At 41.0% G+C, this 24663-nt stretch overlaps 2 protein-coding genes and 1 long non-coding RNA gene across 3 annotated transcripts; all 3 read left to right on the forward strand.

Moving 5' to 3' along the window:
• Nucleotides 1–13679: 13679 nt before the first annotated feature.
• LOC121975014 lies at nucleotides 13680–14806 on the forward strand. The gene is made up of 4 exons (XR_006110188.1): nucleotides 13680–14190; nucleotides 14256–14350; nucleotides 14453–14553; nucleotides 14747–14806. It is a non-coding gene; the product is annotated as an uncharacterized LOC121975014 (long non-coding RNA).
• A 5463-nt stretch (nucleotides 14807–20269) lies between these two features.
• On the forward strand, nucleotides 20270–21442 carry LOC121975013. The gene is made up of 2 exons (XM_042526359.1): nucleotides 20270–20771; nucleotides 20879–21442. The coding sequence occupies exons 1-2, from the start codon at nucleotides 20610–20612 to the stop codon at nucleotides 21131–21133; spliced, it is 417 nt and encodes a 138-aa protein (XP_042382293.1). The 5' UTR covers nucleotides 20270–20609; the 3' UTR covers nucleotides 21134–21442.
• Nucleotides 21443–21451: 9 nt separating this feature from the next.
• Nucleotides 21452–22755, forward strand: LOC121978236. Its single transcript, XM_042530609.1, has 5 exons — nucleotides 21452–21618; nucleotides 22030–22137; nucleotides 22222–22291; nucleotides 22369–22510; nucleotides 22721–22755. Exons 1-5 carry the CDS (start codon nucleotides 21452–21454, stop codon nucleotides 22753–22755), a joined length of 522 nt encoding a protein of 173 aa, XP_042386543.1.
• Nucleotides 22756–24663: the final 1908 nt, after the last annotated feature.

Genomic DNA, 24663 nt, shown 5'->3' on the forward strand with positions numbered 1-24663 from the left:
CCAAAGAAGTACTCATAAATCGAGTCAGATGAGACATCAAGAGGATGAGGCACGGGTTCAGGCAAAGAAGGATAGAATGAGAACACCGTCCCCGAACACAAACGACAGCCTAAATAATCAAAGAAGGCAATTAAGCTGAAATCAACGTTTTGCTTAGCCACTCTTGATCTATAACTACCATCAATAGTCTGATGAAGGTTGTTATAGAATTCAGAAACTAGGTCAAAGTTGATATCTCTCTCTAAATATACCAAGGAATCAAGTTTATAGTACGCTATGGTCTCCGTAATTGCTGGACAAAACTCATTCATGTATTTTTGATCGACTGATCTACATGGGAGCAATTTGAAGGTCCTTTCCTTAAAGGATTGTTCAAACTGTTGGTTGGGAAATCTTCCCGAACTGGATGGTTGAGGTCGGGAACTAGCAGCAGGAGCTTTGGATTTATCTTTGGACTTGGAAGTACCCTCACCTACTGGTTTCTTTCTAATGGGACACAATGGGAAAAAGAAGAGCACAGGAGCCACCCGAAACACAAAGCCACAGATATGTGAGAAATGAAGTCGAAATGCCAAAGTTCTAGAGAAATAGGAGTTACCTTGGTGCCATTGAACTCTCGGCTAGAGCTTCGGAGGGCTAGAACTGGACTAGTGTTCCGGCGTGCAAAGAGAAGAGAAAGGGTGAGCTGGTGGGAAGAGTCGGCTAGGGTTTCCCGTGAATGAGGAAAATAAGGGATCGGGAGGTTTTAAGGGTTTAGATGGGTGTACAGTGAAGAAATGATCGGACGGTTGTCCGATCAGAAGGTATCAGAAGCCTCCTGATCGGTCCCTGGACCGATCCAGGATCATCCTGATCGGTCCACGGACCGATCAGGAGACGATCAGTACTCACTGATCGGTCCCCTTGACCGATCAGCAAGATTCATGATCGGTCGGTAGACCGATCAGAGATTGATCAGTGGCTTTTCTGCCGAATTGATCTGATCGGTCTCCGGACCGATCAGGGAACTCTCTGATCGGTCTGTAGACCGATCAGAAAGAGATCAGTAGCGGGCTCGAGCGTGCCAGGCTGACTTGATCGGTCCGTAGACCGATCAGTGTCTGATTTCTCCCGTAATTTCAGTAACTGAAAGTAGTAATTTCAGTAACTTGTGTTCGATAATTCGTGGGAGTTTCTCTAGGAAAACTCCCAAGTTCAGCACCTAGAACATGGAGGATCTACAAGCATAGCTCTTAGCTAAAAGTTATGGTCTGAACAGGTTTATATGTAACGCCCACCCTTGTTACCCTAGGGCGGCGCTACGTTCGTACATGCTTCAGTTATACTATGGCAGCGGAAGAAAATTTTTTTTTCTTTTTAAACATTCATTTTATAAGCATGATATCACAGATTAAATGTACATATGTTGATTCTATAACTAATCATATTAATTTGTCCGGATCGTTCTTTGCCGAGCCACCACCACACACATCCCTATCTGCTCCTCCTGTTGCTCCTCTAGCTCATCCAGCTTCTTTATCTGCGGTACAAGGAAAGTAAGCTATGAGCACTCATGGCTCAGTAAGTTCCTTTCCTACTCACTAAACCGAATTCATATCATTGCATATCAATATCATGCGAGGTATCATAAGCATACGACATATAAGGGTATCATATTCATAGTCATATCATAATATCACGTGCCATAATATCTAATCATCAGATAATTCAAGCACATATGTAGGCAATGCATCATGAATTTGAAAACTTATACTTATAAGTACTTGAAATTAATATCATCATCATTTGGGATCCCGGTTTGTACCACATACATAATGCGCGCGCTTCTTAAGTAGGTCCAAGGTAGCAAGTCTTGAACCCTACCATACATACATACTAGGTCCGAGTCTTACTCCATCGACCTAGGGCATTCAGAAGCCCATTTCTGACGAGGCCCGAGTCTTATTCCATCGACCCCGGGGCGTTTACGGAGCCCACCCTTGGTACAAACCATACAAAAATAATTTATCATGCATAACTATCATATCATATCCCTAACAATCTTTCATGCATTTCATTTTTCATTTCTTTTCATTATGTATAGCATTTCCTATGCTATCACATATCATGGCATTTACATAACATAAATTTCATTCTTTTCTCATTATGTATAGCATTTCCGATGCTAACACATATCATGGCATATACATAACATAAATTTCATTCTTTTCTCATTATGTATAGCATTTCCTATGCTATCACATATCATGGCATATACATAGCATAAATTTCATTCTTTTCTCATTATGTATAGCATTTCCTATGCTATCACATATCATGACATATACATAACATAAATTTCATTCTTTTCTCATTATGTATAGCATTTCCTACGCTATCACATATCATGGTATAGAAAATCTATCATGTAGTGTAGACTTAGTTACACCTCACTAGATTTCGAAGCTCTTCTTAACCGAATTTTCTCAAACTTGTTTCTAGGTTTTAAAATCCTCATAAAATCTGAAAATATATATAAAGCCTTGTACCACAGGTGAGGGGAAGCTTACCTTCTTCGCTTAAGTTTCCTAGAGTTGAGAACTTGCTTGGACCTTTCTTCCTTGCTTGCTTTGCTCGGCACCAATGGAGGAGAGGAGTGGCTAAGTCTTTTTGGTGGAGAGGAGGAGGAAGAAGAGGCTTCTCTTCCTCTTGTGTTGCTCGGCAACAATAAGAAAGAAAAGAGGGGGAGGGTGAGGAGGAAGAAGGTGTTCTTCCTCTTGTGTTGCTCGGCAACAAGAAGAAAAGAGAGGGGAGAGTGGGTCTCGGCACAAAGGGAGGAGAGGAGGATGAGTGGGTTGAGGATGAAGTTGAAGTCCCCCCTCCATGCCTATTTATACTAAGATGAGGGGAGGAAACTTGACTTGATTCATCCTCCCTATTCATTTCTCCCCTTAAATGACAAGAATATTCTAGAGAGATGCCTTTTGAGTTCTCTCTTTTCTTTCCCCTAATTTCTCTCTTTTCTCTCCTTTAATAAAATTTTCTATCTCTCCTCTTACAATATCCTCTTCTATCCCACTTGGTTAACACATGCATGCATCCACAAGAGAACCAAGGATCAAAACTTGGTTATGCATATTTTTACTTCTTTTTACCTCCTTTTCTTTTAAGTAAAAAGAATCCTTTCTTATTCTTAACTACTTAGTCCTTCTCTCCTTATCAATAATTCTCCTATCCCCTTTGGTATCCTATACATGTTCCTTACAAGAGATCCAAGGTTCAATCTCTCTTCTAACGTTTTATTTTCTTTTGTACATAATAATTCATATATTACCCTATTATGCATTATGCATAAATATTTCATACATGTATTCATATTTCTTCCTTTTGTCTACATTAATTCCATACATTATAAATCATGCATAGATGATTTATATTCTCAACTTTTTTTTTCTTTCATAAAGTTTTAATCATCTAAATCCTTCCCATCGTAACATTCAACGTAGACTATCTACACATTCTTTTCATTACATTCGTACTCTCATTGCCCTTACTTTATCTAGGCTTTCTAGGGGTGTTACATTATAGCCCTAACGTTTCAGATTCTCATCAAACAAAACCTCACACTAACTCCAAACATATGGAGTTCTGTCTTCTTGATCCTTAAGAGTTCAAAACATATTTTTGCTAAACTCGTCTCTATGATCAGGTTCAAGTTTGTCAAAATATAGACAACTTGTCCTAATTTACAATCAAGGCATGAAAGCTGAAATTCTTGATTCTTGTTATGTTTAGTTTCAAGTTTGTCAAAATATATCCAAGTTATTATTATTTCCTTTAATAACCTATCGTTTTATCAATCAAAAGTCATGACATGAACCAAACAACAATACCAATCAACACATCAACCATCAACCATGATTAGAAAATTTCTAGGCAAAAGTCCAACCAAGATTCCTTGGTTGAAATATATGAGTAAGATCTAGGAACCAATTACACATGAATTATGTAATGGTGTTCCCCATACTCAATTAATGTCTCTTCAACCTAATTATTCAAGAGATGCATGATACATTTTGAATAATTTGGTTGTTCCTAGCATCTCACCCCATTTCTAGCAAACAAAAATATTTTGTTAAACCTTATAGTTTGTGTGAGATGTTCCCAAGTTGCCCAAAATCATTCCCAATTTCTTTTGTCATTTTAATTTGTCCTTATTGATCATGATGAAGTCCTAAGGACCTAAGGAGCCAAACACATCCCCAACTCCCTCCTTAAATGACTAAATTCATTTTCCGGAAGGGGTTTGGTGAAAATGTCGGCTAGGTTTGACTTTAACTCCACATATGTGAGCACAATGTCACCCCTAGCTACGTGATCTCTAATGAAGTGATGACGCACTTCAATGTGCTTGGTCCTTGAATGATGGACTGGATTTTTAGTTAGGTTGATCGTGCTAATGTTGTCACATAGCACTTGTACACCCTTATAAGAAAGTCCATAATCCTCTAGGGTGTGTATCATCCACAACAACTGTGATACACTCTCTCCCATGGCAATATATTCGGCCTCGGTCGTGGAGAGAGCAACACAATGTTGCTTCCGACTTGACCAACTAACTAATGATGAACCTAAGAATTGGCAACCCCCACTAGTGCTTTTCCGATCCAATTTGCACCCAGCATAATCGGAATCGGTATAGCCTATCAAGTCAAAAGACTCTGTACGAGGGTACCATAGACCTACTCGAATTGTGCCCTTAAGGTATCTCAATATTCTCTTAACTGCAATTAAATGAGATTCCTTGGCACAGACTTGATATCTAGCGCACATGCCCACAGCAAAAAGTATGTCAGGCCTACTAGCTGTGAGATATAGAAGACTACCAATCATGCTTCTATATTGCGTTAGATCAATTGGTTTCCCACTCTCATCATTGTCAAGGCGAGTGTTTTTCGCCATTAGAGTGGACACTTCCTTAGAGTCACTCATATTGAATTTTCTAAGCATCTCTTGAGTGTATTTCGTCTGATGGACATAAATGTCATCTCGAGTTTGTTTGATTTCAAGTCCAAGGAAGAATGTCAATTCTCCTACTAGACTTATCTCAAACTCACTTTCCATGTGAGAAATAAATTCATTCAAATAGCCCTTGTTATTTGAGCCACAAATTATGTCATCGACATATACTTGGGCTACAAAAATATTTTCACCATCTCTACGCAGAAATAGTGTTGGGTCTATTTGGCCTCTCACAAAACCCTTTTCTAGTAAATATGTTGACAACCTTTCGTACCAAGCTCGTGGTGCTTGTTTAAGCCCATAAAGTGCTTTCTTGAGCTTGTACACGTGGTTTGGAGCTTCGGTATTCACAAACCCCGGTGGTTGTTCAACATAGACTTCTTCTTTAATAAAACCATTTAAGAAGGCAGATTTAACATCCATTTGATAGAGTTTGAAACCTCTATGTGCAGCAAAAGCTAGCATCAAACGAATGGACTCTAATCGTGCCACGGGAGCATAAGTCTCATCATAATCGAGACCTTCGACTTGACTATAGCCCTTGGCTACAAGTCTTGCCTTGTTTCTTACAACTTCTCCCTTTTGATTTAACTTATTTTTGAAGACCCATTTAGTTCCAATAATGGTGGTCTTTTTCGGTCTAGGAACCAAGTCCCACACTTGGCTCCTTTCAAATTGACCTAATTCGTCTTGCATAGCTATGATCCAATCAGGATCGCGCAATGCCTCATCAACTAATTTTGGTTCAATCTCTGAAATCAATGCGACTTCATTAGACTCATTTCTGAAGAATGATCTAGTCCTAACCCCTTGTTGGATGTCTCCCACAATTTGGTCTTGGGGATGACTAGTGGCTATCCTAGATTGTCTTGGTGTTGGTGGTGCCTCATGAATGGTCTCACTCGGCACAGGCGAGGACTCAATATCAGGCAAAGGATCAAATTGAGTTCTTTGTTGCCTTTGCTCATCAACATCAGAGTCAACTTCGACTCGTTCTTCATTTTGATCATTCAAACTTAGATTTCTAAGTTCAAATTGAATTTCTCCTACATCCCTTGGTTGATCATTTAAGTTAGGGATTTCTTCAAAGGCTACATCAGAGGACTCTTCAATCAATTTGGTCCTATTGTTGTAGACTCGATAGGCTTTGCTGGTAAGAGAATACCCGACCAGTATCCCTTGATCAGCCTTAGCCGTGAACTTCCCAAGATGGTCCTTGGTGTTCAAAATAAACACCTTACAACCAAACACCCTAAGATGTTTAATTGTAGGTGATTTCCCAAACCAAAGTTCATGGGGAGTCTTTCCTAAAAACCTATGTATTAAAACTCGATTTTGCACATAGCAAGTTGTATTCACAGCTTCAGCCCATAAGTAGCTCGGTAGTGAGTACTCATTGAGCATGCTTCGTGCAGCCTCTTGTAAGACTCGGTTCTTTCTCTCCACAACCCCATTTTGCTGTGGGGTCCTTGGAGTAGAGAACTCATGCCTATATCCCTTTTCTTGACAAAACTCTAAAAACCTATGATTTTGAAATTCCCCACCATGATCACTTCTAATGGTTTTAATTGTTGTCGATTTTTCATTTTCAGTTCTTCTACAAAAGGAAATAAAAATATCTATAGTTTGGTCCTTATGTTTCAAAAAGAAAGTCCATGTGTATCTAGTAAAATCATCAACGATTACCAAGCAATATCTACTTCCATTCAATGATATTACACTACTGCAATCAAATAGGTCCATGTGCAATAAATCTAAAGCAGTAGATGTACTTACAGTGCTTTTACCTTTATGAACACCTTTTGTTTGCTTACCCTTTTGACATGCATCACATAGTTTGGTCTTGTGGTACTTGATGCTGGGTAAGTCTCGCACTAATCCTTGGTTGGCCAACTTCCGGATGTTCTTCATGTTTACATGTGCCAACCTTCTATGCCATAGCCAAGACTCTTCTTCTTTTGACATGAAACACTTAATCAAAGTATTAGTAGCACTTTTAAACGATACTTGATAAATATTATCAACCCTTGTGCCTACTAGTACCGTGTCAAGTGTGTCAATGTGTTTAACCAAACATTGACTTGAATGAAATTCAATTGTGTAACCCGTATCACACAATTGGTGACACTTAGGAGATTAAAAGTCATCCCCTTGACTAGAAGGACATTCTTGATATGGAGACATTCGGATATATGAATGTCTCCAACTCCTACAACCTTAAGACTACCATTGTTACCAAATGACACATTACCTCTATTTTTGTTTTGAATGGTAGAAAATAGTGACTTGTCCCCGGTCATGTGCTTGGAGCATCCACTATCAACAAACCAAGTTGATAGACGCTCCCCCTTTACCAATGCCTACAAGACACGAAAGATAGATGTTTTAGGTACCCAAATCTTGGGACCTAATGCATCTACAATGAAAGACTTAGGCACCCATGCCTTTGTTACCTTCTTCCTAGTCTCATGAATCCTAGAAACATGCGATCTATGAAATTGGGTTCTTAACACTAAAGAAATAAAACTAGACTCCTTAGGTTGGTATCCTAATCCAGCCTTGTTGTAGACCGCCCTTTGGGCATTTAGAATCATGTCTAATGTCTTGGAGCTAGTTGAGAATTTCTCAAGCATTTTCTTGAGTTTCTCAACCTCACCCTTCAAGGCTTTGTTTTCATCTTCAAGGAGCTCTAGATGTAGGTCATCAACCTCATCTTCCCTAAGAGCTCTCAAGTTCTCTACTTCTTCTTTTAATGATTTATTTTCTGTTTTTGATTTTTTAAGCAAGGTAGACAAATGTGTAATAGTCTTATAGCATTTTTCTAAGTGAGAAGAGGTTACCTCTTCATCATCCGAAGATGATGAAGCCGCGGCTGATGTGCTTGAGTCATCACTCTTAGATTCGGACTCCTCCCTTGCCATGAGTGCCAATTGCCGAGTACTCTTCTCCTTCTTCTCTTCCTCCTCCGATGAGCTTGAGGAGGATTCATCCCAAGTGGCCTTGAGAGCTTTCTTCTTCTTGGCTCTTTCCTCCTTCTTTTTGGCCCGTTCCTCCTTCTTGAGTTTTGGACACTCACTCCGGTAGTGGCCTTTCTTGCTACACTCATAACATGTAACATTAGTCTTATCGATATTTTGATCATTAGATTTACCTTTTCCTTTATATCTCCTGCTTCTTCTCATGATCCTCCTCACAAAATTTGCCATCTCGCTTGATGATGATCCACCTTCATCATCGGACTCGGAGGAGGATGAAGATGAAGGAATCTCTTTCTCCTTCTTCTTTTCTCTCCTTCTTCTCCCATCCTTGCTCTTTTCTCCTGCAACCAAAGCTATACCTTTCTCCTTTTGACCTTTGTTAGCAAGTTCATGAAGTTCCATTTCACAAAAGAATTCGTCTAATTTAACAATGGAAAGATCCTTGGAAACCTTGTAGGCATCTACCATAGATGACCACAAGGCATTCCTTGGAAAGGATTTAAGAGTGTACCTTACTAGGTCGCGATTCTCCACGCGTTCATCCACGGAATGTAAACCATTGATGATTTCCTTGAACCTCCCATGTAGTTCACTTACCGTTTCATTTTCCTTCCTGGTGAGATTTTGTAGTTGATTCAAGAATAGGTCCCTCTTGGCTATCCGAGAATCTCGAGTTCCTTCTTGGAGCTCGATAAGCTTGTTCCATAAATCTTTTGCACTCGAGAATGGACCTACCTTGACGAGTTGGTCCTTGGCAATCCCACATTGTAAGGTGACAACCGCCTTGGCATCGGCTTGCCCTTTACGAGTTTGTTCAGTAGACCACCTTGATGAATCGAGTTCCTTACCTTCTTCGTCCTTAGGTGGTGTGAAGCCTTCCTTGACCGAGAACCACATGGAGATATCAGTCTTGAGGTAATACTCCATGCGGCTCTTCCAATACTGGAAATCTGCACCATCGAAGAACGGTGGTCTGTTGGTGCTGAATCCTTCCTTCATGGCCATCTTGTTGCTCCTTGGAATGTTAGTCCAGATGAAGAGCACCAGGCTCTGATACCACTTGTTGGGATCTTAGATGGCTAGAGGGGAGAGGGGGGGTGAATAGCCTCTAAAAAAAACTTAGACAGAGATTTCTACACAAAAACTAGTTAGCACAGCGGAAGTGAAAAACTAAAACGAAGGAAGAAAAATACACACACAGCAGACACAAAGATATACGAGGTTCGGGGATAACTTGCCCCTACTCCTCGGCGTGTCCGTAAGGTGGACGACTCCTTGATCTTCGGCAGATCGCACCCCGGATAACTTCCGGCTAAAGATGTCTCCTTCTCGGTGGAGCAACCTCTCAACAGAGTCTCAAGGAAGATTTAACTTAAAACACGAGACTTACAGAAACTCGGTGGCAAAGGAGAATAGAAATGCTTACAACCACGCGAGTATCAGTAGCAGAAAACAGAGATCGCAGTTCACCCGAGAGCTCAAGAACTTCGCACAACAGCACAGACTTTTTTTTCAAGCTTTCTTCGTTGTATTGTTCTTGTTCCCCTCTCGCTGTTTTTACTGCTTCTCAAATCTGATCTCTGCTGTCACAGATCTGGTCAAAACTGCGCAAATCAGCGCTGCAGCCAATCCCTCTTCCTCCTTACCTGGTTCTCTGAACTCACACCAATGATATCACAGTCATCACTGGCGTCTTCTGAGCTCGAACCAATCCCCAGGAGTCAAGCAGATCGCAGCCCAATCGCAATCAGAAACCCAGTGAACGTTGATGCCTCAAATGCATCTGTTGCAGCAAATCACAGTGTAAAGAGCACTTGTCTTCTTCTCTTAATGAAGCTCAATTTGAATTCAACCATGAGAATGTGACCTGCAACCTGCAAGCTCAAAAGACTCACAGCAGATGGTTAAAAACAGATGGTGAAGACAAATACGGCAATCAGAAAAAGTACATGCAAAATAAACAATACCGTGGATCGGTCTGCAGACCGATCCACGCTTTTTGGATCATCGTTGATCGGTCTGCGGACCGATCAGGCACTAATCTGATCGGTCCCCAAACCGATCAGGCACTAATCTGATCGGTCCCCAAACCGATCAGATGGCGCTGTTTCCAAATACGCGCAGCTTCTGATCGGTCTGCGGACCGATCAGGCATTAATCTGATCGGTCCCGAGACCGATCAGATGTCGCTCTTCCCAGCGCTCCTGATCGGTCGGCAGACCGATCAGGTGTCAAGGTTTCACTGGATCGGTCTGCCGACCGATCCAGCTTCTCGACTCAGTCCGGGTCGAGCCCTCTCTGACCTAGTCCGGAAAAATGAGCTCCCTAGCCCTTTCCGACTTTATCTGATCCTAGAGAACGAGCTACCGAACCCTCTCTGACTCCGCATGCCAAGTTTCCTTCTTGGACTTTCAACACCAGATGTCCGATCACCCTTGATCCATCTGGATTTTCCCTTGCCCGGCTTCACTCACCAGGACTTGCACCTAGCTTCACTCACTAGGGTTTTCACCTGGCTTCACTCACCAGGACTTGCACCTAGCTTCACTCACTAGGGTTTTCACCTGGCTTTACTCACCAGGACTTTCCAACTGCTTCAATCAGGTCAACCTAGTCAACCTGGATTAGTAATTAATCTAAGTTAATTATCTGATACAAATTTAAATTAGTGTCAACAGCAAAACAACATCCAGGTCAGACTGTATCAACAAGAAGGATATATGATGAAGAAGATAATGCTGGTCGGTGTCTCATGGAGTTGGATTTGATAGAAGAGGTTAGAGACAAAGTAGCTACACGCCTTATATGATACAGACAACGCATGAGGCAGCATTACAACAGAAGGGTCATCCCCCGATTCTTTCAAGTATGGGATTTAGTATGGAAACGCATCAAACCTGTGGGAGATGTCAGTAAATTGGTGCCTCAGTGGGGAGGACTATACAAGGTTATAAAGAAGCTTGCCTCAGGTTCTTACTATCTCCAAGATGCAGAAGGGAGAAATCTAGATAGACCTTGGAGCGCTAATCACTTGCAACCATACAGAACCTAGCAAGTACGCCTATAATTCATACATGTGTTTCATCTGATTTAACAGTAATGAAAAAGTGCAGACATTGATTCTAAAAGCAAGTTGTACCCACACTAATGAGTATAAATTGCTCTCACTATCAAGCGTGTTTTCTCCGCTCTGTCACAGTCGATCGGGGACCTTGAGGAGTGAGCGGCCAGACTTCCTTAGGAGGAACTGGAGACTTTAAACCTTTAAATAGTTCGAGTGTGCTTCCTCCGCTCTGTCATAGTCGATCGGGGACCTTGAGGAGTGACCGGTCAGGCTTCCTCAATAGGAACCGGAGACTTTAAACCTTTAAATAGTTCGAGCGTGCTTCCTCCGCTCTGTCATAGTCGCTCGGGGACCTTGAGGAGTGACGGTCGGGCTTCCTTAGGGGGAACCAGAGACTTTAAACCTTTAAATAGTTTGAGCGTGCTTCCTCCGCTCTGTCACAGTCGATCGGGGACCTTGAGGAGTGACCGGTCTGGCTTCCTCAGGGGGAACCGGAGACTTTAAACCTTTAAATAGTTCGAGCGTGCTTCCTCCGCTCTGTCACAGTTGATCGAGGACCTTGAGGAGTGACCGGTTAGGCTTCCTCAGGAGGAACCGGAAATTTTAAACCTTTAAATAGTTCGAGCGTACTTCCTCTGCTCTGTCATAGTCAATCAAGGACCTTGAGGAGTGACAGGTCAGACTTCCTCAGGAGGAACCGGAGACTTTAAACCTTTAAATAGTTCGAGCGTACTTCCTCTGCTCTGTCATAGTCAATCAAGGACCTTGAGGAGTGACAGGTCAGACTTCCTCAGGGGGAATCAGAGACTTTAAACCTTTAAATAGTTTGAGCATGCTTCCTCTGCTCTGTCATAGTCGATCGGGGACCTTAAGGAGTGACCGGTTAGGTTTCCTCAGGAGGAACTGGAGATTTTAAACCTTTAAATAGTTCGAGCGTGCTTCCTCCGCTCTGTCATAGTCGATCGGGGACCTTGAGGAGTGACCGGTCGGGCTTCCTTAGGGGGAACCGGAGACTTTAAACCTTTAAATAGTTCGAGCGTGCTTCCTCCGCTCTGTCACAGTCAATCGAGGACCTTGAGGAGTGACCGGTCAGTCTTCCTCAGGGGAACCGGAGACTTTAAACCTTTAAATAGTTCGAGCGTGCTTCCTCTGCTCTGTCATAGTCGATCGTGGACCTTGAGGAGTAACCGGTCAGGCTTCCTCAGGGGGAACCGGAGACTTTAAACCTTTGAATAGTTCGAGCGTGCTTCCTCCGCTCTATCATAGTCGATCGGGTTTTTCTATGAAGAACCGAAAACTTTTAATCCTCAAAAAAAAAAAGGAGCAAGCTTACGTCATATGCTCTGTTATGACCTATGAAGAACAGGGTTTTCCTGTGAATCTTGCTTGGAAGGTAAAATGACCAAGAGACCTTTTAAGGCCAAGGGGTATAGAGCCAAAGATGTGTTAGAACTGGTTCATTCTAATTTTTGTGGTCCTATGTCTATCTAGGCAAGATGTGGTTTCGAATATTTTGTCTCTTTTATAGACGACTATTCGAGATATGGGTACATTTACTTGATGCGCCGCAAGTCTGAATGCTTTGATAAGTTCAAAGAGTACATGACTGATGTGGAGAAATGTCACAGTAAAAGTATCAAGACACTACGGTCTGATCGTGGTGGCGAGTACCTCTCAGGAGAGTTTAGGAATTACTTAACAGAGGTTGGGATTCAATCTCAATTGTCTGCACCTGGTACACCCTAACAGAATGGTGTGGTAGAATGAAGGAATAGAACTCTTATGGAAATGGTTAGATCTATGATGAGTTATTCAGAATTACCAAATTCGTTCTGGGGATATGCTTTAGAAACGGTAGTGAACATTCTAAACATGGTGCCTTCTAAATCAGTATCTCTACTCCCATGGAATTGTGGAATGGGTGAAAGTCTTCTCTGAGTCATATTCGAATATGGGGTAGTCCAGCACATGTGCTGAAGGAATATACTGATAAGTTGGAATCTCGTACAGAAGTTCGCTTGTTTATAGGTTATCCCAAAGGAATAAAAGGTGGTTTATTTTATAGTCCTAAAGATCAAAAGGTCATTGTTAGCACGAATGCCCGATTTTTAAAAGAAGACTATGTAATAAACCACAAGCCCATGAGTGAAATTGTTCTAGAAGAAATGAGAGAGGACACGTCTACTTTAGTACCAAGAGTACAAGATAAATATCACAAGAAACTGCAACACGTATCACAAATGATACACAACCACAGACAGTGCCTCGTCGTAGTGGGAGAGTTGTGAGGCAACCTGAGAGATTCATGTTTTTAGGAGAGTCTTCGGACTTGATCCCAGGTAAACATGAACCTGATCCTCGAATATATAACGAAGCACTCCAAGATAAAGATGCAGCATCTTGGCAAAGAGCAATTGTAAAATACCGAAAATAGGCGAATATTAGTAAGGGAATTTTCCAGAATTTTTGGAAAATTTTCAGAAAATTTCGGAGCTTGTACGGACGAGTTAACGGGGATAAAAACGAGGCCCGGAAAAGCCTGTTTAGGCTACCCCGTTTTAACGAGGAAAAGTTTTATTTTTTCCTTTTCTATTTGTTTTCTCTCGTTACTGTGCCTTCTCCTTCCCCTGCGAGCCGATCCACACCCGACACCTTTTCCTCACGCCGAGTCTTCTTCCCCTGCCGATTTCTCATCTGCCCTAACCGCACACGAGCGATTTCTACTCCCCTTTTTCCTTCTTCTTCCCGCAGTTGAGCCCGACGCCACTTCCTTACCTCTGTCTCCACACCCTTTACCCCAGAGCTGTGAGCCACCACCGCCGCTCCTCCCCGCTGCACACCGCGAGCTCGACTCCTTTGTGCCCTAGAATCTCCGTCGCCTCCTCCCGATTTCCTTTCCCCCTCCTCTTGTCCGACGAGCCAGCGCCGACCATTGCTGGAGGTTACTTGCTTCCTGTTCCCGAGCCGCCAGCCACCGAGCGCCCCCCAATTTCCGCCACCGTGCCCTAGCTAGTAGTCGGTGTCGCACGGAGCAGCGCCACCCCTCACCGTGCCGCCATAATGAACCCTGGGCTGATTTCTACAGCCAACACCCTCTCCACAGTCCTCTGCCATTGTTGACCTAGGGTTCCGGCGGCCAGTATTGAGGTAGGTTTTTCTCTTAAACCTAGATTTAGGTTTGGGTGTGCTGATAAGGTGGCTAATCAAAACAGATTAGGCAACGAGGTGTTTTCCATATCAGAGCTTGGATCTTCTCCTCTGTTCTTGATCATTTCCTTCCTTGCGGTGGATTTAGGTCACGGTTGAGGTAAGTTTTGGATCTTCTGTTCTTGACCCGAACGGTGTAGTTTGTTCCCAGCTATGAGTTGTTTCGTTTATGATATGGAATCTGTGCTTGTTTTTCTAGCAGCAAAGCTTTAAACTCCAGTAGTAAAGCTTTAATCAGTAGCTGCTCATACTCGGTCAAGCGACAATGATCCTTGCTATTGAGCCACAACGACTGGGGTTGAGGTATAGTGTAGGATTTGAACATCGTTGTAGATGATTGCTAGTTTTGTTAGCAATAGTTGTTAACTTAGATTTAGAATTAATCTAAGTGGTGTAAGTAGGGTTAATGAAGCTAACCCTAGATGGTTGGTGGATTAGGAAGTTGTTTATCTATTTGTTTATAGTTAACTTAGCTAAACTGTACGATTTACTACAGGACTTTGACGCGAGACGAGTATCTCGACGTCAGACTTGGACCAGATTGGATCCTTTCTTATTGGAGGTGGGTACTTCTGACTTTATGTCATTTGATATGCATAGTAGTGAATTTAACAAATTACAATAATTATGTTTCTTATCTGTTTCGGTTAGTCACTACCCGATACTTGTTACATGCTTGGTTGTTACTTTTTTTGCATCTCATGTTATTCCTTACCTGCTTATACATGCTTATAGGGGGTAGTGATATACCATGCTTCACCATGTTCAGGACCTAGGTTTTATACCTTATCTTATCTGTGTACCTTTGATTTGATTCATTGACCTAAGGTGCACCTTCTATATATATATGGATTAGTTCAGGATATTTCCATGGTTAGTGTCATGCACCATTCGCATGATTGCATGTTGTGCGATGTTCCGCTCCATTATTGTTGAGCACATCGCCAGTTACATGGATCTGCACACTCCACCACTCATGGGTTAGTGGTCGATTCAGGCAGAATGTGTTGCAGCAGGGACTTTGTTTGGCTTCGTTGGTCCGCTCATGGGTAGTGTGACGCAGCGTGGTAGCCGGCAGAGATTCCTCCCCGTCATCGTGTACCGGGAGATGAGAGTATTGCGCTCCCCCATTTATGATTTGGGGTAGGAGGATAGGTGTACTCAGACAGCATCCCGTCCACTCGGTCACGCATCAGGAGCAGTGACGACGGAGTGCACGGTTGTCACAGCCTTACCCACTCTGTCTCACCATTGTGTGTGAGATGGTTGACTGGCGTTAGGGGTGACCAGGACGCATCATTGGCATCATACGCATTGATGCATTTATTTCTTGTGATTGTGTTTGTGCATTTATTTGCTGCATATTAGTTGGATGCCCATGCTTGACATGCATACAGTACAGTATTCTCCTGTTTATTTCAGTTTGCATTTACCTTTATTATGTCAGGAGACTGTACGCATGATTAGTGCTAGATGTTATTTCTCTACTATGTATATCAATTGTTACCCGCTGAGGAGTTGACTCACCCCGTGGATATTTACTATTTTCAGGTTGATGCTGTCAGGAGAGAGTTCCAGTTGCTAGTCCTCTGCAGCCCACGAGGATGTTTATTTATCTTTTGGCTTTATGTACTAGACTATGTTTGGACTTGTTTTGTTTTGATACTTGGAGCTTGCATGTATTGTACTTGTCGATGGGTTTTTAATTGGATTTGTTTTACTATATGTCTGCCTAGATGACAGAAGAGGTAAGTGGATTTTATCGTCGGATTTGAGTTTTATGAGTATAGTTGAGTAGGGTTGTTTTGAGTCATATTATCATTATTCAGTTTGTTTACTATTAAACTGCGTGGTTGTGTCAGCCAGAGGCTGAAATTGATATAAACTGCGTGGATGTCTGTATTATTGTTTGTTTATTATTGTTATTATTCCAGCCGCATGTGGCTGAGGTATATGGTGATGTAGAAAGTTTCAAATTGTCCGCCGTACAGGGGAGATGTTGCCGAAATTTCATCGGACAGGGACTCCTCCGGGGCGTGACAATTTAGCTGTATCAGAGCACAGTTTTACGATCTTTGTTTTCGTATTTTGGATATTTGGGATAACCTGATACCAATTTATTTGGTATCAGAGCGCCAGGTTGGCGATACTTGTTTGATTTCCGTGTGTTGGAGTTTCGAGATTTATCTAATACCAATTTATTGGTATCAGAGCGGGTTATGATATCTGCTGTTGGTGTTCTAGATATTTGGATATCTATCTCAGTTTATATGGATTTTCGTTGGATTTGATCTCGTTCGGAACTTTGAGGTAAAATGGGGACTGGACAGCGACGGAACATCTCCAGACGACAAATAGGTATGATATTTATTTTATGATTGTTATACTTGTAGTAATATCTGTGATATAACTTAACAGATATGAGGAGGTCTACACGTATTGTTGTGAGACGTGGTGCTGGACGGCCACGTACGAGGACCGTGGGATCTCTGGACTTGCCAGAGATGCCTACTAGTGCTGAGCCTGTCAGTCAGGGACCGACTCAGGATGCTGCGGGCGCGTCGGGCTCTCAGATCCCGATGGCTCCTTTAGAGGTACCTACCTCGGCTGCACCGACTGTATCCACCCCTATCGTATTTACGGTACCACCAGGGGTACTACCGGCATACCCCGCACCTGCTTCGGCCCAGCCTACGGCGTACTCGGCACTTGTGCCCCAGTACCTACAGTATACCCGACACTAGTGGCACCTGTGCCCCCAGTACCTACAGTATACCCAACAGCACCTGCACCAACGATATCGGCTGCTCCACATCCGGTACCATTACCTACCGTACCTCCAGCCGTAGCCACCTATATTCACCCTACAGAGCCACCGACGGCTTATGCTCCAGTTTATACAGCATCACCAGGAGTACCTCCTCCGGTTTATTCAGCGGTACCACCTGTAGCACCAGATCCAGTAGTTCCGCCAGTTCCTGCAGCCGTCTCGACACACCTCATTGACATTGTCGCGGCACGAGCTAGGATTCCAGTATTAGCAGAGTCAATGAAGAGTCGATTCACACTCTTCCGAGGAGACCTTGACCCGAGTATGGCTCTATCATGGATAGAGACTATGGAGCAGACCTTCTTCTATATGGCTTGCTCTGAGTGGGAGAAAGCAGAGCTGGCTACTTTCCATTTACGGGATGAGGCTAACGCCTAGTGGATTACTCAGCGTTCCATCATCGGCGAGCGGAACATTACTTGGGCCAGGTTCAGAGAGGCTTTTGAGAGCCGTTTCTTTCCACTAGCATATCAGATGGCTCGCCAGCAGGATTTCACGAGTCTACGGCAGAACAATCGCTCGGTGACAGAGTATAATACTGAATTTAACCGGTTGGCTAGGTTTTGTCCAGAGTTAGTTGTGGAGGACAGATCTCGCATGATGCAGTTTATTCAGGGACTGGACGGTCATCTGCAAGTAAGGCTTGCCGGTTTAGGGATCGCATCTTACTCAGATGCACTGGATCGAGCCTTGATGATAGAGTTAGCTCAGCAGAGAGCATTTCCAGATAGGAAGAGGAAGCATACGGGTCAGACATCTAGACAAATCCAGCAACCACCGGCTACACAGCAGCAGAACTGGAAACGACCCGATAGCGACATTCGCTGTTTCAGATGTGGATCCAGAGATCACATCACCCCAGCCTACTCTCTGGGACAGCCAGTTTGCTTTTATTGCAAATTGCCTAGGCACCAGAGCCGAGATTGTCAGCTGAAGGCTCAGCACACGGCTTCCGGAGGGTCGGGTCAGAGGGGGCAGTCTAGTCAGACGGGGGTATATCGAGGAGGGCAGAAAGCCCAATCTTCACATTGTCAGTAGGGGATAGCTTCACCTGCAGCAGTGACATTTGGCATGCTCGGACAGGAGTACCCCAGTACTCCCATAGTACCCCAGAGCTCCGTTCCGGGACCTCATTATCTGACTCAGTATCAGACGCAGTCCCAGCCATCAGTACAGTATCAGTCGCCACCCTCTCAGACTTCTCTGGCACAGTATCCAGTACCACCTCAGTCCTCCGCCAGAGTCTGGACGTATTCATGCGATTACCAGAGAGGATGCGCAGCGAGCCGACGGATCCTTTTTCCGTGGTACGATTTCTATTTATGCCTTATCTGCAGATATACTGATAGATATTGGTAGCTCGCATTATTTTATATCTCGTACTTTTATGCGGGAGATTGGTAGATTACCCACTTGCAAACCCCAGCAATTGCCTGTCTCTCTACCGTCCGGTGATACTTTGGGCGTCACTCAGGAGGTTAGAGGTTGCCCGTTAGATTTTGGCAACCTAATACTTACGGTGGATTTTTTTTAGTATTGGAAATGGTCGATTTTGATATTATACTTGGCATGGACTATTTGTCAGCATATCATGCCACTGTTGATTGCTAGACGAGGGTGGTCACATTCCGGCCATTATGAGTTTTTAGTAATGCCATTTGGGCTTACCAATGCTCTAGCGGTATTTATGGATTGTTGTGGTGGAGCATTGCTCTCACATGTTATGGATTGTTGTGGTGGAGCGTTGCTCCCACATATTATAGATTGCTCGTAGAGGAGCGCTGCTCCCATATGGGTTGCATTGATGGTGGTAGAGTGTTGCTCCCACATATGTAGTATTACTTGTGATGGAGCGTTGCTCTCACATTCGATGATCTATTTCTCTAGTGATTTGTAGTTAGTGATCAGATTTCAGACTTGTTGTCGGGGATCTTATAGTTGAGTATGTCTGTTGTACGGGCATTATGAGTTCTAGGTTTTACCATTTAGGCTTACAAAGCCTTAGATGTTTTTCATGGACTCGATGATTTCGGTATTCCACTACAAGAAAATCCTCATTCAACAACACTCAAACGACAACGGTTTTATGCCAAATTATTGTCTTTTTGCCTTTTAACAACGGTTTTAAAAAAAACCGTTGTCTTTTAGCAGTTTTTTTTGCTTACGACAACGATTTTTAAAAACCGTTGTCTATTTATGTTTTTTTGGGGCTACGACAATGGTTTTTAAAAGTTACAACAACAGTTTTTAAAAACTGTTGTCTGTGTGTATTTTTTTTGGGATTACGACAACGGTTTTTGAAAACCGTTGTCTTTTAAGTGTTGTTGAATACCATTGTTTTTTTCCTTCTCCGTTTTTTCCCTTCACTATTTTTTGCTGACGCGTTTTTTCTTTCCCTCTCCACAAAATTTTTTGCCGCCGCATTCCCCCCTTTACATCCCTAAGCATTTTTGTCCAAATAAAATTCACGTTTTTAATCTCTTACTTCACGTTTTTTTCTCCTTCCTCTCCAGGCTCTAAACCTGCCGCCCCTTCTCCTTTCCTCTCCCAGCCCTAAAAATCCGTCGCCCTTCACTACTCGTAGCGAACCAGTGGCGGGGAGGGAGAGAGATGGCCAACAAAGACCACAAGCATAGGAGCAACCAGGGGGGATCAGCAACGGAGGTCGCATTATCCAGAGGACGATGATGAAAAATCCCTAGATGGAGGGGCTTTAATCGTCCTCCTTGGATAGCTTCAAATCCATGGAGAACGATGATGGAGTTTCTTTGGAAAGTGGCGAAAGAAGTCCTCTGTTGTATAAGGTGGCTTTCAGATCTCCTTTCCTACCACTTTTTTCATTGTCGTTTTGTTAATGCTGATCATGAATAAAAATGGCAATTTAGCAAATAAATCTTGTTCCGACCTCTGAAGAAACTTGAATTTATTTTGTTTTACTTGTTCTTATAGGTTGGTAAATTCGCTAGTGGGTTCCTAAGAACCCTTTGCCGTCTAGGGTTAATAAGTCCATTCCATGGTTGAAATTTCTGTATTTTTCCTGCACTTTTGCTTCATCTATAGTCTCTTTCCCTTATTTATCCTTTTTTAAAACCTCAGTTGCTCGATCTGCAGAACATCTATCTCAATGGGCATTTGGGCGGAATTTCTTGTTTTTACATGCGTAGATTCATAAGGTTTAACTTTATTTGTGGATAATTTTTACAGGGTAAACCATTGTTCCTTGATTGGCGCACCTTGAGTTGTTGTGAGGATGACTAATTTTACAAGTGCAGTAATGATTTTCTCTCCTTCCTTTGAAGTTCTATAAGCCATTGTTCCTTTATCTTATCGTGAATCTTAGAGTTGTGGCAAGGAAGCTGCAATTTCTGGCAAATTCACATCCCCTGAACCATCATTTATAAGAGAAGAATAATCTTGGAAGACATACGTTCATACTTTTGGTGTCTCCTACAACATTAAGAGGCTGAAACAGCAACAACTTGTTCTCGAGAAGTTGGCTGGATTACTGACTAATAAACAGTTGGCAAACATGGATACAATAAATACTGGTGGAATTGGAGCTGAAGACAGAAAGATTGATGAGGACAAACATAACATGAAAGGCTTCTTCCTAATGAAATCTTTGCTACACAAACAAGTGAAAAGATACCAGACACTGGAAGAGAAGATTGATGACTTGTGCAATAGAATGGTGAGAAAAAGGAATAAAGTTCCTTTATATTGCCATTGATGCATTTCTTTCACAAATCTCATTATTCGCCTCATTGTCCAATTTCTTTTCTACTTGGTGTGTCTTAGGAGGACAACTACCAGTTAGGAAGCAGAAAAGACTCACAAGGTGTTAGAACAAAGGAGCAATCTGAGACACTTATGTGCTATCTAGAAGAAACATTTGAACTACAAAAGTGTGTTGTGGCAACAGGACAGAAGTTCACAGAAATGCAGTCCAAAACTAATTCTATCTTTTCTAGAGCTGATGCACATGATAAATCTATAGGCTTCAACTTGAGGCAGTTTGCTGATATCATTAGAACTTCAAAGGAACAACTCTAAGATTCACAACTCTAAGTTCACATGATAAATCTATACCAAATTTTAGTGAGTTGTGTCAATTTTCTAATCTAATCTAACTAATTTCTAGTTAATTTCTTTAAATCTCTCCTTTTTAAAAAACTTCTCAATTTTGTGAGATGATGATTGTTTTTTGAAAACAAAATGAGATAGACTATTGCTGATACTGATCTAACTCGGACAATCCTAGCTACATCATTGTTTCCCTTTATGTATATTTGAAAAGTTAAACAAAATATCATGCAATAATATTTGGAGTGCTTTTACTGTGACTAGATTCTAGAAGTATGATGATCTCATATGGACTGGCAAAACGAGATACTAGTTCATTACTTACTAGTTACCTGGACACTCATTGCAAACAAATCATCAAGGCATTTTGAAGACAATGGTTCTGAGGAGATCGATCAAAGATCTGAGCCACAAAGTGTAACTTCCTATCTCCAAGGCACCACCAATAATCTTAGGTAAGTATCGATTATATTTTTCTCATACTTTATGTGGTAGCCTTTGTCTTATCAAGAACGGATACTAACAATTATCTGGTAGTACATCCTATGAAAATTAATTGAACAATCATATATTCCTAAATACTTGAACGTTAGTAATATGCTATGTTGATGTTGCAACATTTTCGTTCCTGGAAGGTATTGCTTTCAATGGCATTGGCATAAACTTAGTTTTGTATCTTGATTCTATCCTTCATTGGCCTATTTCCTATGCAGACATAGATAATCAATTAGTAGATAGGATGAGTGGTGCATCAATTAATCAATTAGTTTTGCTGCCAAGTTGCAATGGGTAATGAACATCTTTAATATCATTTTCAATTGACTATTTTAGTGAATTGTATGCACTAATTTTGTATTTATGTGTAGTTTCCATTGGAATTTGACTGTCATTAAACCTCATAAGGAGATTGTTTATGTGTTGGATTCTTTAAGTCATCGCATTTGTGATGAAGGTTGGAAATATGTTATGGAAATGTAAGTTTATATATGCTTTTTATTATGTATTTAATTTAGTCATAAAACACTTATATATCAACTATGTTGAATGTATATATGAAGGGCGTTAAGATTATTTAATTCGAACAATGGAAGGAAAGGAAGAAAGCATGTACAATGGGAAGTAATCAAGGTATGGGTACTTCTATTTCAATCAAATATTTTAATGTGTATATTTATCATTAACAATATGAATTGCCTTTAACGTAGGCTCCTAGGCAGCCAGATGCGAAACAATGTGGTTATTACGTGATGAGATTTATGAGACAAATTACTGAAGAAATTACAATGATCGAGGGGGATACACTACCATCAATAATAATATTATCTTTATCATCTCAAATAATTAGAAGTTTTTTAGTTATTATTTTTTTTCAATTAATTATATTTTGTTCTTTAAGATCATATAATTTATGCGTGTTCACAGTTCACAAAAGTGGAATACTCTCAAGAAGAAATTGATGAAGTGCGCTCTGAAATAGGCGAATGCATACAAGATCATATTTATGAATAGGTATATACATGAGTTCATCTTATTGCATTTGACAATGATAATATTCAGTTAAATTGAAACAAATTGGCAATGTTTCAACATAGGAAACCAACGTCTATTTTTTAGGATCTGCTATATGAAAATACTATATGAGAAGTTTAATTTACAGTATATCACAATGAAGAAAAATAATAAACCTTGTTAGCCAGTTGTTGTTATATACTTTACAAACTCTAAAGCTCTATATTACTGGAGACTAGCTAGACTTCTTGTTGTTGAATTGGATTAAAATCATGTGATTTTTATTTTCACAGGAAGTAAAAGGGTGTTTAATATTAATAAGACAAGAGCAGCTTATTAAGAAAAACAGAAACTCAAGTTGAGAAGGAATTTGAGCAATACTGAACAATTCAAGAACTATAATATGAAACTAAATTGTTTAGAATTTTGTATCCAGTATTAAGACTGGGTACCTAATTTGGAAATTATTGTATTCAAGATTAAATTGAAAGAAATGTGATGTGAGAATCATTATGTGACCGAATGGTAAAAGGAGATAAGAAGTTAGCTAGATTGTAGAATTATAGTACTGCAGAATCTGAATATAGAAGCCAATTTATAGGAATCAGAATTGAATTGCAGAATGGAAGGAGTTATAGGTTCATAAATTAGCAAATTAAGGAAACAATTGGAAAAGAACTTGGAGTCTGAGTTTTGGAATTGAAAACAGTGAAGACAGCATTTGCAGTATAGTGCAAATTCTATGCAGTGCAGATTCTGTGCAAGTCTTGTAAAGGCTGAGAATTGAATTGAAATGAAGGAAGTATACTTTAACTGAGAATTAATGAAATGTTTCCCTAGGCATATATCTAAGGAAATCAAGCTCAGGTTTTGAGAACATTAGAAAAAAAAATCAGCTTGAATAATATTGAGATTTTGAGATAAGTTTGCTGTAATACAATGGAAACCAAAATAAAGTTTGTCTTCTTAATTTGTTGTTGTTGTTTGTGCCTAGAAAGAAGTATTGTTATCATATTCAATTGTATATAGCATCTTTGTCATCATCATCTTTATGCCATTTACTCTAGGAAAATGACTTAACTTGCAATCATATGTTATTTACCTCAGGGAAAAGATAATGATCATACCCAGAAAGGAGAAGAAAAGAGAAGCTAGGAGGGAGGAGAAAGCACAGGGTGTTTAGAAAGCATATATAAACTCTGCATAATACCTCAGGGAAAAGGTTGCAGTTCTCGATATGGTGTTTAGAAGATGCACAGGGTATTTAGAAGATGCACAGGTAGAGAAGATTTGATCCAACAAAACAAGATATTTTGGACTTCATATATATGTGTGATATATTGTTATGGGTACTATTTAGTTTTGTAAACTTTTGTGATGTTTGGATGTTGATGTTTGGTACTTTCATGATGTTTGGATGATGATGTTTGATACTTTAATGAAATTTGCACTGGATGATGATGTTTGGATCGGATTGTAGGTTTTTGATATATGATATTTTGTAGATATATTATTTAAATAAAATAATGGTTATTAAATGATGGAAAAATTCAGTTTTTTATTTATTGTCAAAATATTGTATCTTTACCCAAAGACATCAGTTTAAATATGTGAAACTGTTGTCAATGGCATTAAAAGACAACAGTGAAAAATCATTGTCAAACTGATATTAAATAACATTGTTGGCTAAAAGACAACAGTTTTTAACCGTTGTCAAACCATTGTCATTGGCTAAAAAGACAATGGTTTTTAGCTGTTGTCGTAGACAGTTCAAAACTATTGTTGAAGAGCCTATTATTAAAGGCATACGTTCAAAGACAACGGTGAAAAACTGTTGTCAATGACAAGACAACGGGTTTTTACCGTTGTAAAACTGTTGTCTGTCTTCAAAGACAACGGTTAAAAACTGTTGTCTTTGAGTACCCCCTTTAACAACACAGCCTTTAACAACAGTCCGAAAGGGGTTACGACAACGGTGAAAAACCGTTGTT

This window comes from Zingiber officinale, chromosome 4B (assembly GCF_018446385.1).
Source record: "Zingiber officinale cultivar Zhangliang chromosome 4B, Zo_v1.1, whole genome shotgun sequence".
Lineage (NCBI taxonomy): Eukaryota > Viridiplantae > Streptophyta > Magnoliopsida > Zingiberales > Zingiberaceae > Zingiber > Zingiber officinale.

Excerpts from the sequence above, each read along its gene's own strand:
- LOC121978236 (XM_042530609.1), top strand. The coding sequence starts at position 21,452 with ATGGACTGGCAAAACGAGATACTAGTTCATTACTTACTAGTTACCTGG. Across the intron at positions 22,138-22,221 it reads TGGAAATATGTTATGGAAAT|GGCGTTAAGATTATTTAATT; the intron begins GTAAGTTTATAT and ends GTATATATGAAG. Across the intron at positions 22,292-22,368 it reads TACAATGGGAAGTAATCAAG|GCTCCTAGGCAGCCAGATGC; the intron begins GTATGGGTACTT and ends CCTTTAACGTAG.
- LOC121975013 (XM_042526359.1), top strand. The coding sequence starts at position 20,610 with ATGGATACAATAAATACTGGTGGAATTGGAGCTGAAGACAGAAAGATT. Across the intron at positions 20,772-20,878 it reads ATGACTTGTGCAATAGAATG|GAGGACAACTACCAGTTAGG; the intron begins GTGAGAAAAAGG and ends GGTGTGTCTTAG.